The sequence below is a fragment of the Diabrotica undecimpunctata genome, chromosome 7 (assembly GCF_040954645.1).
Source record: "Diabrotica undecimpunctata isolate CICGRU chromosome 7, icDiaUnde3, whole genome shotgun sequence".
NCBI classification, from domain to species: Eukaryota; Metazoa; Arthropoda; class Insecta; order Coleoptera; family Chrysomelidae; genus Diabrotica; species Diabrotica undecimpunctata.
The window spans coordinates 10,037,851-10,056,580 of NC_092809.1; the positions used below are offsets into that span (position 1 = coordinate 10,037,851).

Below are 18,730 nucleotides of genomic sequence, written 5' to 3' on the forward strand. Positions count from 1 at the left end.
GCTCTTGGTTGATTTCTCTCTGTTTATTTTTCCCCCAGAAATAGTTGAGAAATTTATTTTCAAAATCTGTCCAATTTTCAAACTCATCTTTCTTGCTTTCATACCATAACGCTGCTCCTTCTTTCAAATGGTTTCTAATTGTTTCTTTGCAATCGTCAAAATATCTAATATGTTGTAATTTGGTTTTCAAATTTTTGACAAACGGTACTGGGTGTGTTTTCCGAATATCCCCGCCAAATTGTATTTTCGCCTCGCTTGTTCCATGGATGATAACTTCTTTTCTCTCTACCCCTTTTAGTTCAATTTCTGCCATTTGTTTTTCATTTTGCTTTAATCTTCTTTCTACTTCCTTCCTGTCTTCTTGTAGCGCATTTTCAAATTTTATTTCTAATCCCTCCAAATTATCTTTAATTCTCATTTCTTGTTCTTTCATATTATTTTTAATTTCATTAATCTCTTCTATTTGTTGTATCAGTTCTTTCTTTATCCCCTCAACACATCCTTTAATTTCCTGTTCATAGTTTTCCAGACGCTGCTCTATATTGCTCATTGTTTGTTTTGTTTCCAGTTGATTTTTTTCCATTGTTTGTTTTGTTTCATCCATTTTTTGTGATGTTTCTTGTTGATTTCTATCCATTTTATCCATTTTCTTTGATGTTTCATTCATTGTTTGTGTCTGTATTTGCATCATTGCTAATAATTTTTCCAGCATTCCTGTTTCTTTTCTTTCCTCCATTATTGTGGTATTTCCTTCATTATCCGATCCTTCATCAATAATTGTTTCCTCTTCTATCTTATCCTCTTTCCTTTCTTGCGTTTTACTTTGACTCCTTGTGGTCGACATGTTGTTTCTTTTCGTTACTGTTTTTGTCCCCGCCAAATGTGAAATTTTACAACACTCTATATGTTTCAGAACACGACAATATTTCTCCCCAAATGTATTAAATTTTCACGACAAATATCAAATATGCAATTAGTAAAATTCAAATAATTCAAAATAAATATCAAATGTATGATTGGTAAAGAAAATAAAATCAAATAATTCAATAGCAGTAAATATCCACTAACTACGATCAATCAATAAATCAAATTTATATTCCCTGGAAAAATTGTCAAAATACTTTCAAATTCAAATTCCCTCAATGTTATATGTCTTTATCTCTGGATTACCTGTACTTATTCCAGATCTCTTTCCCTTCCTTCAAATGTAAAGCTGCGATATTTTCAAGCCCCACGTTTTGGAAGCCAGTTATTGTGATATTTATAGTCTTGGTGCGCCAAGCAATAATTAGCTAATTAATTTTTTTGATTAATTAAAATTATTTAAATGATATGATTATGACTCTATCACAATTTTTAATTCTTTTATCTCAGGGTTAAATTCGTGCTTCAATATCTAGGCTATTACATGTGAAAGGTAAGGTCCAGAGAATACCGGAATAATAAAAAACACATATGATCTAACACTATATATTGAAATAAAAATAATGAAATAATTTCCACTCAAAGGTTTTCAATAAACAAATCTCATATAAGGATTCTCAAAATTTTGTTCTCCGTACGTGAACAATCAAAATTAATGGTACAAACAATATTAATTGAAATCTCAAAATCCCAAACTATTCTAACTCTCCTAATCAAAATATTTATATCCTTTCTCAATTACGTGTAAAAATTTTGTTATCAATCAAAGAAAAAACTGCAGAAACAAAATATCTCTCTCTGATGATGAGTGGTCCAAATCCTTGTTCCTTGTAGACTATATTATCTCCTCTCAACCGCTCCCTATGTAATCAGCAATCTTACACAGATTGTTGCAAGTATATCGTCCTTAATGATCTCCTTCAAAAGCACAAATCATTCAAATTATGATAGCCTTTCTCCTCTCGATAAACTGAATCTCTCGTTGGCCCGAGTGAAAAATGACTCTTGGAATATCTTCTCTTTACGATAAACTGAATCTCTCGTTGGCCTGAACAGTGACTCTTGGAATATAAGTAGAGAAATATGACTTACAATATTTTGCTGCTTCAGCTCCTGTCAGATACACTAACTCCACAAAAACTCACTAACATTCAACACTACTGCTTGCTACATTTCAGGAACCGCCAGAGAACAATCACTGTTCCTCTTACAGATTTGGAAAACCAACTGATTCTATCTTTTCTCTCTCCTCAATTTCGCTAAACTTTTTCCTACATACTTATCCAACCTTTTTCAATCTCCGCCAATCAAAACTCGTCACAATTCCCCCATTTTTTCATTTCGATAACAAACAAATTTTTACCTATAATTATAAAATTTCCTAAAACTTATTTACAAATAATATTTTCTATAATTCTTAAAACTAACAAAAACCACTTTCTAAAATCTCTTCTATTTGTCTCTAATCACTGCATTAATGTATTTTGGAAAACCCCGTTCAATTGTCTTTTTGTTTTCACTTAAAATTATGCGGGTCACTCAAGTATAACAAAGAAATAAATGCAAAGCTTACACTTTGTTTAGTACAGGAAATCCAAGGATTTAATAACTTTCCTTCTCCGAAATGTTTGTTGGATATTATCTGAATTATTTTAATGTTTTTTTAATTTTGAAATATTTTTAAACAAACCAATATTTTTCTCGATTTTACATATCATAACAATATATATATATATATATATATATATATATATATATATATATATATATATATATATATATATATAAATATTTACTGTAAAATTAGTCATATACGTAACTTAAATCATCGATTTGGATCTAAACATTTTTCTTTTTATTTTCCTACATTTTTGCTAATTAGATTCATACTCTGTTGTTCGAGTCAAGTTTTTCTGTGACCTGATTACATATATACGAGGCATGTTTTTTAAGTAAGTACCGTTTTGCGATTCCGCCGCCGCAGCGCTACGGTCGGCGTTCCGCGCATGAGCGCTGGTTACCTACATCTCTTGTCTACGCACTGACGCCATTACAGTCTGATTCTTCAGTGTATACTTGTTTACTCCAGTGTTTAAGATGCCTCCAACAATCGTGAGTCACGCTGATTGTGAAGTACGGGCTGTTATACGATTTCTTAGTGCTAAAGGCGTAGAACCGATCGATATTCATCGTGAGATCGTTGAAGTTTACGGACAAAACATTATGAGTGATGGAATGGTAAGGAAATGGGTGAGAGCATTTAAAGATGGCCGCACAAATGTGCATGATGAAGAACGGAGTGGGCGTCCTTCAGTCGTTAATGAAAATTTGGTGCAGAAAGTGGACGAAAACGTGAGAGAAAACAGACGCTTTACAATTTCATCATTGTCCGACTGCTTTCCTCAGTATTCTCGTAGTGTTTTGTATCGCATTGTTACCGAAAACTTGAATTACCGGAAATTGTGTTCACGTTGGGTTCCAAAAATGTTGACGGATTTGCACAAAACCCAACGTTTAGGCAGTGCATTGACTTTCCTTGAGCAGTACCACAGTGAAGGTGAAGATTTTTTAGACCAAATTGGTACTGGTGACGAAACGTGGGTGGCCCATGTCACACCAGAATCGAAACAACAATCCGTGGAATGGCGACATTCATCATCACCCAAAAGAGTGAAGTTTAAGCAAACAAGTTCTGCCCGGAAAATCATGTGCCCAGTTTTTTGGGACAGAAAAGGAGTATTGCTAGTGGAGTTTCTGCCTCGTAATGAGACAATCAATGCAGCGTCTTATTGTGAGACATTGAAAAATCTGCGTCGTGCAATCCAGAACAAAAGACGTGGCAAGTTGAGTAAGGGTATCGTTTTGCTGCATGACAATGCCCGTCCACATGTGGCTAATCAGACCAAAGATCTCATCAAATCATTTAAATGGGAAACTCTAGATCATCCTCCATACAGCCCTGATCTGGCGCCCAGCGACTACCATTTGTTCCAGCCCTTGAAGAAATACCTGGGCGGTCAGCGTCTTCAATACGATAACGAAGTCAAAACATTTGTGATGCATTGGTTAACAAGTCAGGCGGCAGAATTTTATCAGGAGGGTATTCAAAAACTGGTGCCACGTTATGACAAGTGCCTCAATATTTACGGAAATTATGTAGAAAAGTATATATATATATTTATATATTTATATATCTTTATATTCTGGGAGGTAATTCTAATGTTCAATAACGAATATGTTGCTTCTAACCTAACGATAAGCTACACCCACCCGGTATCACCACACGGTGGGCTAACGGTTATTGTCACAACGCCTCCTCATTTATTTCTTGTCTTTAAAGTAAGGTTCATCCTACAAGCATGTCCAGCTGGGGGCTGGTCGTATTGAGCTTGCAGTTATTTTTACCAAGAATATGTGAAATGAAAGTAGAGTGGTGTCACATGAGCTCGTCTAGATACTAAGAGCGTAGCTCGTTGACCAGTGCATCTAGTGGACTCGTCTCGCTTCCAGTAGTCCCCATACCGACTAACGACACCTGAAACGACGGCCCTTTACTTTGCATCACGTAAAAACGTGAGACAAATCGCGCCATACGTACAATGCTGCGAACTTGATACTTCAAACGATGGCTCAACACCTCTCATTCCTTTCTAATATTTTAAATATGAATAAAAAATATGATTTATTTTTTAGTGAAGCAGATAAAATTAGGATCACACCATAAGACAAACATAAACAATATCTTAAATCAAAGAAAGTCTATAACATAGATTGCTGGATACAAATATGAGAGCTTTTACCTGCAATATCTTAGAAATGTCTTAAATAACAAACGATTCAAAAAGCTATCCAAAGTTACAAATATTTATTAAAGAGAGAGAGAGAAATATATAAATAAAATCAGTACAAATGAAATAAAAACAAAAACAAGTCTTTCGAATGTGTATAAGATCCTAAATGTAGAGATGTGGTGATGTGGCAACTAAGGTTAACAAGAGAACTATGCGAAAGCTTCTAAAACTTTTGGTTTACACAAAAAATGCACTACTAACTTATAATTGATTGTTCTTATACCAAAACCTGGACAAATCTTCGACAGATTCAGAGAACACTGTATAAATATGTATGGAGTAACTCCTTGACGGATTTTTTGAGGGCTTCTGCAAACAGAGATGTTGCTTCGTGCCTGACTAGATTAGCTCTCATTGTAAGCGATTGCCTGCTGTTTCGGGGAGTCTGTTTTGAACACTTAATGTCTTATGACCAAACACTAAGCACTTCTGACACTCTGGCTATTTATATATTTACACAGTTAGCGACTTATTGTAAAAAGTGGAGTTAAATACTAAACTAAAAATATTTTTATAAAAAATAGTTTTGTATGTTCAAATGAATTTATTCGAACAAGTGATGATTTTTTTTATTTTGTTAAATAAAAAATTAAATTACATTGTCTATACTTAGGGGAGACCGGGGCTGGTTGGTACACTTTTCAAATTAAGGCGCCCATATTTTTTATTGATAGATGGTAACAAAATATGTTTAATTTCCTCATTAGTATTGTCTTATTTACATAAATTTCAAATTACGTAATGTAATCCCAATTCCAGAATTTAATTTTTTCCTTAAGGATGCAAGTGTACCAAGCAACCCCGTATTCGGGGTTAGTTGGTCAAGACAGAAACTAGGAGATTAATATTTTGACACACGTAGAATAAGCCCGCATCTGCGCATTTTTCATGTGCCCACAATTTGCATTGATTGCACTGAATCCATTTCTCGTTAGGCATCTTTAATATAAGTATCTGTCAAAATTTCAGATTTTCTTTTTTTGCGACCATGTTGCCTTTTTTTTTCTGCTGCTTTTGGAAACGGTTTCAAATTTTCGAGATCTGTAAAATTACATGTTGCTTCTTTATTAGGGAGCTTGGGGCACTGAGAATTTTTGGGTAAGAAAATATTTGGACCTTTTTTTGTAGGCGTCTGACTTTTTTAATTCTGCTTGGTTCAGCTTGCTGCGTGTCTTCGTTTGAATTAGTGTGTTGGTCTGGCAATGGGTTGTTGAGACGGATTAAAGTCACTTCGATGGGTGTAATTTGATCAAGTTCCGGTTGATTTGTTTCAACCTCCAATACGGGATTCGGGTTTTGCCTCGAGTTTTGCTCGATAGATTGTAAATCTTGTTCACGATCTGGTTTATCTGTGACGTAAGCAGCCATAAATTCACTGTCCGGAAAAATATCTCTATTAAATGGATAAATTCCGAAAACCTGAAATCTAGCTGTAATATTGTTTGGAGTTGTCGCTAATGGTAGTGCAGTACGAACTATACTGGGTATGTCATAAATGATCATCGTTGCACCAGGATAATTAGTCATCTAATAGTTACACGCACTATTGACATACTTTTTTAATGGTCCATACACACTGCGATCCAGTGGTTGGAGCTTATGGCTGCAGTGAGGTGGAAAGGATAACACTGTTATGCCTTGATCTTTGCAGATGTTTAGTGCCTCAGGAGACAAATGCGAATCGTGGTTGTCTATCAAAAGTAGGAGAGAGTTTTCTTTAGATGCCTTGCAGTATTTAATAAAATGCTGGATATATTGTATAAAATGAACTTCTTTCATCATCTTCATTCAGCCTGACGGATTAGCACTTCCAGCACTTCTTATTTCCAGCATTTCCTGGGGAAATGGTTCTCCACAACAACAACTAATTTATTTAAAGCATCAGTTAATAAAATAACTATAGTCAGAATGATTGCCAGTATTCGAAACGAATAGACACCAAAAGAAGAAGAAAAAAAGCCAGCTAGAAGTGTAACAAAAGAAAGCTAAAGGTAGATCGCCGGGGTTGATTGGTACACCGTACCAACCAGCCCCTCGCAATCTGAACCAACCATCCCCAATGAACTTTTTTAGGTTAAAAATGCCAAAACTACATGTTAAAGCTACAAGGTTTTATATTTGGTAAGTATTGAAAAAAGTGCAAAGTTTCTTACTGTATATAAGCTGTTGTTATCGACAAAGCAATAAAACTGATAACACAAATGTTTCAACTACATAAATATTTGCTTACGGCTGACAAAACCACGTGCGCCAAGTAAAACTTACAAAACGACGCCCACACACCAACGATAACTGTCGTCCACTGGCGCGTATTCCAACACCTCCCGAAAAATAAGAGCAACGCCGGTTTTACCCGAACGGATGCCGAAATATTAGAAATGTACGAACCAACCCCTGTGCCCAACCAACCCCGATCTCCCCTACTTGTACTGAATAACAGTGGTATTGGAATATTAAATTGGAGAATTCAATGCCCAGTCACAACAGAAAACTTAAAAGTAGTTTCCGAATAAATAAGTTTTGTCTTGTTTCCTTGAAATCGTGTTTTTACTTATTTTCAGACATGATATTGTGCAGTTGCACTTTTCTTATCTTACGGATTGTTTTCATTATTCTTTTTTTATAATCATGCAGATAATCATGTTTTGTTTTGTAGACGTTACTTAGGTATCCGCACAAAAATAGTCTAATAGTAATAAATTGGGAGATCTTGCTGATCACTGAATTGTACTCCTTCTTCTTATCCAGTTGCCTTGGATGTTTTAAAGTTCATTTAAGTACTTTTAAACATCAACCCTAAAGTATGATAATGTACCAATCTACTGAAAATATCTAAATTGCCCTCTATAAAAATAATATAAAAATGCGCCAATCATAGTAGTATTCGTAATACATGCCCAAATATTAAATTTTAAGGAGCCTTTGTGATGTGAATTCCCTTATCCATCAAGGATTGATATCTTTCAAATATCTGCAGTCATGGCAATTATATGCATTACCATTTAACATGAACATAGCTATAACGATGAAATTTATTTTTTTGTGCAATCTTACAATCCCGCACTAACATGATATTTTAATTTTTTCGAATTTTTACTCATGGGTTTTCTAATTTCTGGTATTTTCTTCTTTTTTTACTGTACTTTCTAGTTTGGTTCATTTTAATGGATTTTTCCAGTTATTAGCTGTTATCTTTAGTTAGTTTTGGTGCGATTTTTAGTTTAACGCATTTCTTCAAGACTTTTCACAATTTTCCAAACTTTTTTGAAAGGCCAATGCTGTATATAAAATTATGTATAAATATTTCTCTGTTTTTTCACTTTGGTATTAATTTTTAATTTAATTAGAGTTTACTTTATTTCGGAAAATAATATTTATATTTAAATAAGTTTTTTTTAATATTATGTAGCAATTTAAATTACTTCGATTATATCGTTCTCGAATACTTGATTAATATATTTGATAAATAAGAAACAAATTGTATTAAATCTGTAGTCTGCAATAATGCAAGAATAAACTTCCTGTATATATATTTATAATATGTTAATAATAACGTTGGTTTTTTGTTTTAGTGCCATAGTAATGCCTTGCTACATCAGGATGAAAAGATCTTTTTTACAAGGTAAGAATTAAAAATTATTAAACTAAAATAATCTTTTATAATTACATATACGCGTAAATATTTATCTTTAATACTTTTTATATGTTATAAATTCAAACACCGAGGGAAATCATTTTATTATTTTAATATCTTTTGTTGTTAATTTACATTTTATATTCAATCACAAAAATCTTTATGGATTCTGAGTCTATGTATGTCTATTAGTAGATTCCCAAGCAATAATAGACACAGGAAGAGAAAGAAAAGAAATAATAAAAATAAAAAACGGAGTAAGACATGAAGATGCGCTCTCAACGGTACTATTTATTCTACCACTAGACACGATATAAAAAAGCTGCCAAACGCAGTAACTATAAATAAGAATGCAGTACAAATAATAGGATATGCAGACGATATAACCATAGTAGCAACAGATAAAAATGTATTAAAGAAAACCTTCCAAGAAATTGAAAACGAAGCCAAACTGAGAGGACTGGAAATAAATGAAAATAAAACAAAATACATGAACGTAAGCCAGAAAAAGAAGACACAAATGATAGAACAGACAATAGATGCACATATTTTTGAAGAGGTTAAAACATTCAAATATTTGGGAGTACTAATCAACAGAAAAAATTAAAGTGTAGATATAAAAAAAAGAATTCAAGTGAGAAATACACCGTTTTATGAAAATAAAAAAATAATTAGAAAAAAGAATTAAGCCAAAACACAAAAATGAAAATCTACATAACGACTATAAGACAATTTACAGAAACATTTACATTAACAGCAAGAGAAGAAGAGTAATTGAAAGTTTTTGAGAGAAAGATTATCAGAAAAATACTGGGACCAAAGAGGGCAAACGAAGTGGATGCAAGACAATAGATGAATCACGAAATACAAGAATGAATGGGCCAAGAGAACGTAGTTAGAGCAATAAAAGCACAAAGAATTAAATGGTACGGACACATAATAAGAAGAGAGTAGAGCAAGCCGTTAAGAGTTATAACTGAATAGATACTAAAAGGTAAGCAACCAGAGGCCGTCCTAAACTGAGATGGAGACAGACAGGATAGAAAGGACAATCAAAGAGAGAGAAGAATGGAGAAAAGAAGTTTAAACAGCGAAGTCACACCAGAAACTGTAAAACCAAACCCAGAATGGGATGATCCCCCACATAAAAAGGATCTATCTGTATATATTGTTGCATTATCTTCTTATTTCGTTCTCGTTTTCAATAATTTTGTGCAGTTACAGTAAAAATAATTTTTGCTACAACACAGAATTGAAAAAAGTTCCAGCTGTCCTAATTGTAATGCTTTCTTTCTGTTTTATCGATGGAACGTGTACTCCTAAAAATGTAAGATGCCTTTTAAAAAGTATTATAATAATTGGCACTGTAAAACACCTTCTATCAGTTTTTTTAATGACTTTCACCCTAACTGATTCGTAAACAATCAACAAATTGACAAAACAATCAGAAAACCTACGTAATAACTAGTTGTAAAAAGTAACTGTTTCATCACATACTATAAAATATTTTGCTCGGCATTTATTATAAAATCATGTAATCGATGAAATTATGTAGCGTTATATCAAGGTTAATTTACAGTAAACAAAAACTGTTGAACACGCTTGTTATTAAAATGAGGTAGATCATTAAATTGCTGTCGGTACTTTATTAATTAATTCGTTTAACATTTTTTCAGAATAACTTTTTCATATGGTAATGAAATTTGGTATAGTACTACTAATAACTATAGTATTTTAGTTTATTACAAATATTTAAACCTAGCTATATTATACGGGATGTAATATAATAATATAATATAATTAAGGGATATAATGTTGATAATCTTCGCATTGAAACCGTTGCGAGAGAGTATAGGAGACAAATGGACGAGGAAATGGAGAGCCTAGAGGTGGGGGAAAATGTAGAGGAACTGTGGACAAAATGTAAAAACATAATAACTGAGAAAGCAACAAAAATATTGGGGAAAACCAAACCAGTTAAAGAAAACGAATGGTTTGACAAGGAGTGCCAAGAAGCAACAGATAACAAAAACAGGGCATACCTAAAGACAAATCAAGCTGGATGCACAAGAAGAGCAAAGGAAGAATACCGGACCCTAAGAAGAGAAGAAAAACGATTACATAGAAGAAAAAAAAAGACAATTTGAGCAAAAGCAGTTGGAAAGCACAGAATGGCTAAGAAATCAAAATGAAACTCGAAAGTTCTACAGAAATCTAAACAAAATGCGCAAAGAATTTAAGCCAAGAATAAGGAGCTGTAAGGATGTAGAAGGAAACATCCTAAATGATACGGCCTCAATCCCATCATATCGAAGAAGCAGATGACACCCTAGCAAATCGAAATGATTGGAATCCTTTCAACCCAAACGAAAGACCACCTACCATCGAAAACGTTGCCCAAGCCATTAAAAAGCTTAAAAATAATAAATCACCAGGAATTGATCAAATTTGCAGTGAGCTCTACAAGAATGGTGGCGATGTCCTACTACAGACACTGCATAAGCTTTTACTTCTTGTTTGGCATAATGAGACCATGCCTTGTGAATGGTCTCAAAGCGTGATATGCCCGTTGCATAAAAAAGATGACCAGCTCTAGTGTGACAACTATAGAGGTATAACCCTGTTAACAACTGCTTACAAAATACTAGCAAATATTCTCTACGAAAGGCTGCAAGTTTACGCAGTGGGCATAATTGGTAAATATCAAGCTGGATTCACTCCAGAAAAATCAACAATTGACCAGATTCATTCAATAAGACAGATTCTCGAGAAAACATTAGAATTCAATATTGAAACCCATCACCTATTCGTCGACTTCAAGGCCGCATATGACAGTGTCAAAAGAACAGTGCTATACCAATCAATGCATGAGTTTGGTATACCAGAGAAACTTATCCGACTAACGAGAATAACAATGTCTAACTTAGAAGCCACTGTTAGAATACAGGGAGAGAATTCTAGATCCTTTGAGATAAAGGATAGACTCAGACAAGGGGATGCTCTAGCTAGCCTCCTATTTAATATTGCCTTAGAAAAGGCAGTCCGAGATACACGAATTAGGGATAGCGGTACTATTTACAATAGATCAATACAAGTCTTAGCATATGCTGATGACATTGACATAATAGGACGTAGCAAGCGAGATGTTGAGCAATATCTCCTAGAATTGGAAACAGCGGCGAAACAGGTCGGTCTAGTCATCAACAAAGACAAAACCAAGTACATGTTGGTTACAAAGGATCCGATAGCAAATGATGAACGAGAAACAGTCTTTGGAAGTCATACCTTTGGACGTGTTGACAACTTCACATACCTTGGGTCGCTATTGACTGCTACCAATAAAACAAGCGAAGAAATCAAAAGACGAATAAATCTTACAAATAGGGCATACTATGGACTCCAAAAGCATTTCCCCTCAAGAAACATTCAAAGAAGAACTAAAATTATTATATACAAAACATTGCTGAGGCTGGTCCTCAGATATGGAGCAGAAACATGGACTCTAACGCAGAAAGATGAAAGACTTTTGGGAATATTTGAGCGTAAAATACTCCGCAAAATATTTGGAGCTATAAACGACCAAGAGCAGTGGCGTAGAAGATATAATTTTGAATTGTATCAGCTCTTTGATGAGCCAGATGTCATAACGTTCATTAAAACACAGCGACTTAGATGGGCTGGACACATAATACGAATGTATTGCTAAAGAAAATACGATTGCTAAAAAGCTAACCACAGGAACACCTGTAGGAAGAAGAAGCAAAGGCCGACCGCGAATTAGGTGGTTAGATGGAGTTAAAACCGACTTACGGATATTAAAAATCAGAAGATGGCAACATGTTGCCAGAAACCGAACAGAATGGCGACGAATGTTAGAGCAGGCCAAGATCCACAGAGGATTGTCGAGCCAAAGATGATGATGATATATTATACAGGGTGGTTTATTGAGAATATCCAATCTCTGCATTGTAGATTCTAGACTAAAATATGATTCTGCCTTAGATGCCTTATACAAATATTGCTACTAAATACCGGGTGTTTAAAGTTAGATGGATTTTAACTTTCACAATAATTTTGTACATTTTCACAATTTCTAATTTTAATTTAGTAGTTTTACGTTTTTTGGCATGGGAATTGCTAATTTAGACTTTACTTTAGCATTGCTAATAAAAGGCGCTAGTTACACTTATTTGTGTTTAGTAAATCAAAGCAAATCTTTGGTGAACTGTGGGTAAAATAATAGAAAATATGAAGAAGTATTAAATTCTACAAAAAAGTTACTATTGTTTGATTCATCTAATTCGATAAGTTAATTAAAGATAATTAAAGTGAAAAAAAAGTAAATGTTCAAAATGTCCACCATTTACTTCAATACACTTTATGATCCGGTTTCGCAAATATCTCTTATTATCAAATGACCCTTGATATTATTTATGTCTATTATTTTTATCACATTCGCGGCTTCTTCTATTTTCTGTCGCAATTCTAAAAAAGAATTAATTCGTTTTTTTAAATCCAAATCGAAAAATCCGAAGGTTTGAAATCGGGACCTCTTGGTGGCCGAGCAAACTTATTTTCACGACCAATCGGTCGATGCGGAAATTGTTGATTCGCCTCTCGCCTTATTCTTTAGAAGTGCGTCAATACTTTAATCAACAGTGTTCGCGTTGATGGATTGGCCGTGGAAGTGAGTTTGCTTGGCCACCAGAGGTTCAGATTACAGTTTTTTGGATTTTTCAATCTTATCGCAAGTTAAGGCATTACTTAATAATGCCTTAATAATAATTAATTTTCTTTTAGAATTGCGACAGAAAATAAAAAAAAAACCGAGAATGTGATAGAAAATGATAGACAAGGGCCATCTGATATTTAGAGATCTTTGCCAAACCGGCTCATAAAGTGTATTGAAGGAAATGGTGGAAATTTTGAACATTTACTTTAAAGTTTTTTACTTTAATTATTTTAATTTGTTATTAACAACACATTTAGAGAATACAATTTTTTATTGTAAACTATACTGGATCTTTTAGAAGCATCGAATTGATCGCATTACATAAATCAAACAAGAGTAACTTTTTTTTGCAGAATTTAACGCCTCTTCATATGATTTGATTTGCTAAACATAACCAAGTATAACTAGCGCCCTCTATTAGCGATGTTAAATAAGAGTCTAAATTAGCAATCCTCATACAAAAAAAAATAAATAAAATTGACAATTTTTAAATAAAAATTGTGAAAATATACAAATTTATTGTGAAAATTAAAATCCATATTTATACTTTAAACACTTGGTATATGGAAAACTAGCAATATTTATAGGGTATATTAGGCAGAATCATTATATTATCATAGAGGTCTAGAATCTACAACTTTGAGATTGGACATTCTTAATGAATCAACCTGTATAACTTTATTTATTTATTAAGTTTTTATATTTTTAATTTTTTCTGTCAATAACTTTCTGTAACATTTCCACAATATTACAATTCCTGAGATATCGCGATTCTAAGAGTCACACAAGAAGTTCTTATGAACCAAATCACGTATTACAGTCAACAATATGGACCCAATATAAACATTAAGAAGTCAAAGCTTATGATAATTAGCAAGAAAAGAATAACAGAAGGTCAACTTTACGTCAACCAATCCCCTGTAGAAAGAGTGACGCAGCACTTCAACTACCTCGGCACCATAATAAATGAAGAATGGACCAACAACCAGGAGATTAGAGCAAGCATCGGAAAAGCTAGATCCACCTTAAATCTGATGGGGGCCTTCTTCAAGAGTCACAATCTCTCTCTTGATATAAAAGTAAGAATGCTGCGATGCTACGTTTTCTCTGTCCTTTTTTATGGTGTTGAATCGTGGACCTTGAAAGAACATATGTGCAGACAACTGGAAGCATTTGAGATGTGGCTATATCGGAGAAAGCTTAAGATCCCGTGGGCTGACCGAGTCACAAATGAGGAGGTCCTCAGAAGAATGAATAAGAACCGGGAGATACTGACCACCATTAAATCTCGAAAGTTACAGTTCTTCGGACATATTATGCGAAATGAATCCAGATATGCTTTCCTTCAAGCCATCTTGTAAGGAAAAGTATTTGGAAAACGAGGTTCAGGAAGAAGAAGAATATCATTATTTTGTTTTTCTGGAGTAATTTGTTCTTCGAGAGGCTGGTCATTTTTGGGTTGACTTTTTTCGGGGCTGGATATCTTTTCTTCAATATTTGGCTTATGATCAGTAAGTCAAGCTGCAGCGAACATCTCTCCGGTAAAACCAGTACGATTCGGTGGGAAAATTCCTGTTTTTTGGAAACCATTAATGGCATTTAATGGAGTAGATGCTCGTAGGTAAGCTTTTCCAAATAGGTGAGGCACCTTTGAGATAGTTACACATCGCCCTGGATAATGTCTCAGTCACATTTCTATTTCTTGCGTATAAAATGTACTTAACGGATACATTAAGGAAACATCCAATGAGGCAGGCAAATTATTGTCACTGCATTTTCACGTGCTTTATCAATAATAGCATAATTTTGTGTATGGGTTTTATGGCCATCCAAGATTAAGAGAAATGGGTTTTCTTTTGATGATTGAGTGTGATGAAGAAAATGGTCAAACCATTGTTCAAACAAGTTAAGCTGCATCCATCCAGATTTATCAGTAACGACTAAGGTTCCTGCCGGTGCACCCTCAGAACTGCGTCTTCATACGAACTCTGGGAATTATGATCCTAGGAGGTACAAATATTCCACTGGCACTCATGCAGATTACAGCAGTAGAAAGCTCCCCTCGTTCTGCAGATGTTAGGGTGCCGACCTGTTTTCTACCCTTGACAGCCATCTATCTAAAAATACGGGAGGATAAAAAGTTCATTTTTTCTTGAAGAGGCTCCAAAATGTTAAAAAATTATGAAACTGCTTCCTTGTTAAAACCTCGAGCACGTGCAGCTGATGGTGTTTTTGATGTGCACCCAGCCAACTTGGTGTTTTTGTTGAAATGATGTTTGATGTTGTTTTTCTCTGCCATCTGATATGCCAAGCTACGGATAGAACGAGTTGTATGACCGAACATCATAGTTTCCATATTCTTTGCATATGTTACCAATTGCTGCTCCAACTCTAGAGGAAATGTAGGCAGTCGGCTCCCAAGTAATTTAGAATGACCTGTTGCGGATTTATTTCTTCCTTTGAACCTTCTTTCCAATGTTGATTTTGGAACTCCATACTGTTTGGATGCTTTTAGAAATCCAGAAGTTCCTTTTTCTAATACTTCCAGAGCGCTGGCCATAGATTTTTCAGACCATTTTTGACGCTTAGTCTTTCGTTGGTAATTTCTAGGCATCTGAAACAAAAACAGTTCTTCTAAGTTTATTTTTATATTACCCTAAACAAGCTTGAATATTTTTTGCTTTTAAAAGTCTTTTATTTTTTAGAAAATTATTATTTTGACGCAACTATAGAATTTTCACATAAGGGGTAAAACGGGATATCCCATTTTACCCCACCCGGTTATTTCCCGTTTTACCCCACATAATGTTTAAAAAAAAAACTTACCTTGTATGCTCCATATGAGTTGGTTCACTCAAAAACTTATTCACACTATGCGCAGAGCACTACACATCATCTGAGTTCAAAAATTATTTCAAAAACTTGTTTAAAACAAAAGTTACAGCTTAAAACGTGGGACCCTAAAATTACATCAGGCATCTGTCAAAACACATATTTTGGTCTGAGCACGAGGTCGGTTGCAGTCGGGTGTTTAAACTACGGCGCGTTGGAACTACAAGCCAAGGCGCATTAGACGAATGTTTTAAGTATTTTTCACCGCGGCTGACGTCATTGGTAGGCCGCTAGAGGCACTATCCCGTTTTACCAAGTATCCCATTTTACCTCACCTTCCCCTACTACGGAGTAGAGGACGCCCACCGACTATAATCATCGTATGAAGACGACTCGTCGGCTGATGAAGAGCTATCGCGATCACTATTATTTACATTGATAATTAATGGTTCAACCGAAATGTCCACTCTTGTGTCTAAGTCCCACATTCTATCTTCTTCTTTTATAGTGTGTCTTATACAATTTTTCCAAGACTCAGGTGTGACATTTTCTATGGCAGTAGCTAACAAGCACTTCACCTCCTCCATTTTAAAACTCAAGTTTTCCCTTGCCACTTGGTTTTTCATTTGAGCCCATATAAGCTCGATAGGGTTAGCTCACAATGATAAGGAGGAAGGCGATGTACAATTATGTTGTTTGCACGAGCCATTTCATCGACTGCATATTTCTTGAAAACGGGTATATGTATCCTCGCGAGGTTTAATAACTGTACTTTCAACATGTTGTCATTGAATGGTATATTTTTTTGAGAGAGCCAGTTGATTATTTCACCTTTTCGCCAAGCAGTCGTTGGTGATGGCTCCAACCCTCGACTGTGGTATGACGCATTGTCCATAACAACGACAGAATTTGCTTCAAGGCTTGGTAGAATATTTGAAAACTAACCTTCGAATCTTTGAGCGTCCATTTCCTCATGGTAATCGTTGGTTTTCTTGGATTCGAATAGTAACAAGCCGTTGTCGAAAAAACCCGAATCGCTGCCTATATGTGTTATTATGAGCCTCCGTCCTTTACCCACTGGTGTTTTTAATCCTAATGAAAGCTCTTCAATGAAGGCTTGTCGACGACTTTTAATTTCCAAATCTTGCCACACCTTTGAGACAGTATGACCTTGATTTAGCCAAGTTTCATCTAAATAGTATACTTTTCGTCCTTCACGACGATACTCTCGGATTTTTTGTAAGTAATTTCTCTGCCACAAAACAATTTCATCTTTTTCTAAAAGAACACTATTCCTGCTTCTTTTTATATATTTAATGTTCATTTGTTCCAATGTTTGCAATTAAACACGTCGTGATATTTTGGGTATTGAATTATCGGAATTTATTTCAACTTTAACTTTCTTTAAGGTTGGGATTTCGTTCCGATAAAAGAAAGCGTTTTCTACCTCTGGTTTCAATGGTTTCAACAGGTCCATCATTCAATTTGCCTTCACTTTGTTTAAAATTGTTTACAATTCTGTATACACTTCTCGTCGAAACTTAAGTCAAATCACTACACAGGGTAACTACATCGTTGACCGACATACTTTTATTCCTTTCACGGAGTCCACAATACACATTGAATATAATAGTTTTTTCTCCCATCGAAAAATTTGGACGTCGTCTGCTTTTACTGCCTTCACTTTCCATATTACTCACAACAGTAAAATAAGTGTTCACTGCTTAGATAATCCAATCGATATGTGAGTCATGTCCTGCGGTGGGGCCACGATGAGTAGAATACTATTTTGCTGACGTCACGTTGCGTAGCAACAACGAATAGAATCGACCGTTGCTGGGCAACGTGACGTCAGCAAAATAGTATTCTACTCATCGTCATCACACCACTGTTTACTTCGATAGCAAAACAACTGAATTCCTGAGTAGCCGACTTTCACCGACTATCGCGGTTTTAGGGAGGTGTTACTATTACCTTCTAAACTAAAATTATTATTTATTGTAATTAATTCAAGTTTATAAAACAATAATAAAAAGTAATGGGTTGTACAGCGATGTAGTATATCTTTTCTAAGTAAAAATATTAAGAGAATAAAAGTTTTGATTCTAAAAGTATGTCGAGTGGGAGATAAAAAAAATTGAACGTATTAAACGAGCACTGAAAGATGTATGTGGCGTCCTTCATTATTTTTAGTGGCGAATTTTGATTTCTCGTCCCAAAAAACTCCAGCTTACCAAATTTCGTATTGTTATCTCATGCCTATCACGAAATATTTAAAAATAAAAGTTTAACTTTGACCCCTTTTATTTTGGTTATTATCAACTTTTGTACTAAAGTAAGTTAGTTTAAATCGGCCTATTTTAATCTCAGGAATCTAAGATTAAGTTATGGCCATTCGTTACCAAACACCATGTATATTATATTAATATATATAATAACCCAAATGTCAACAATAATCATATTAAAATTAACATAATTATAAATAGGTACATATTTATTTAATACAAGTAGCTTTGCCGTAACTTCTTATGATATTTTTCGTACGCCATTGGAAGACCTACAATAGCAATGAACCATCACTATTACTTCCAAGAATTTACTGCCTAGATTTCTGGATTCTGACTATAGATGAACTGACGACCTGAAGCGAATAGCTGGATGCAAGCCGCACAGGACAGAGACAGGTGAAAAGAGCCGAGGAAGACCCACGTCCAGCAGTGGACGTATACATGATGGTGATGATGATGAGAATGTTTA

General features: G+C 34.6%; 1 protein-coding gene across 1 annotated transcript in view; it reads left to right on the forward strand.

The window, feature by feature from the left end:
• Nucleotides 1-18,730, forward strand: part of LOC140444960 (uncharacterized) — a 351,698-nt gene that overhangs the window by 201,802 nt on the left and 131,166 nt on the right. The window contains exon 2 of the mRNA XM_072536692.1: nucleotides 8,348-8,397. Within this exon, the coding sequence (XP_072392793.1) occupies nucleotides 8,358-8,397 (40 nt within the window). The 5' untranslated portion in view covers nucleotides 8,348-8,357. The remainder of the gene's footprint in view (nucleotides 1-8,347; nucleotides 8,398-18,730) is intronic.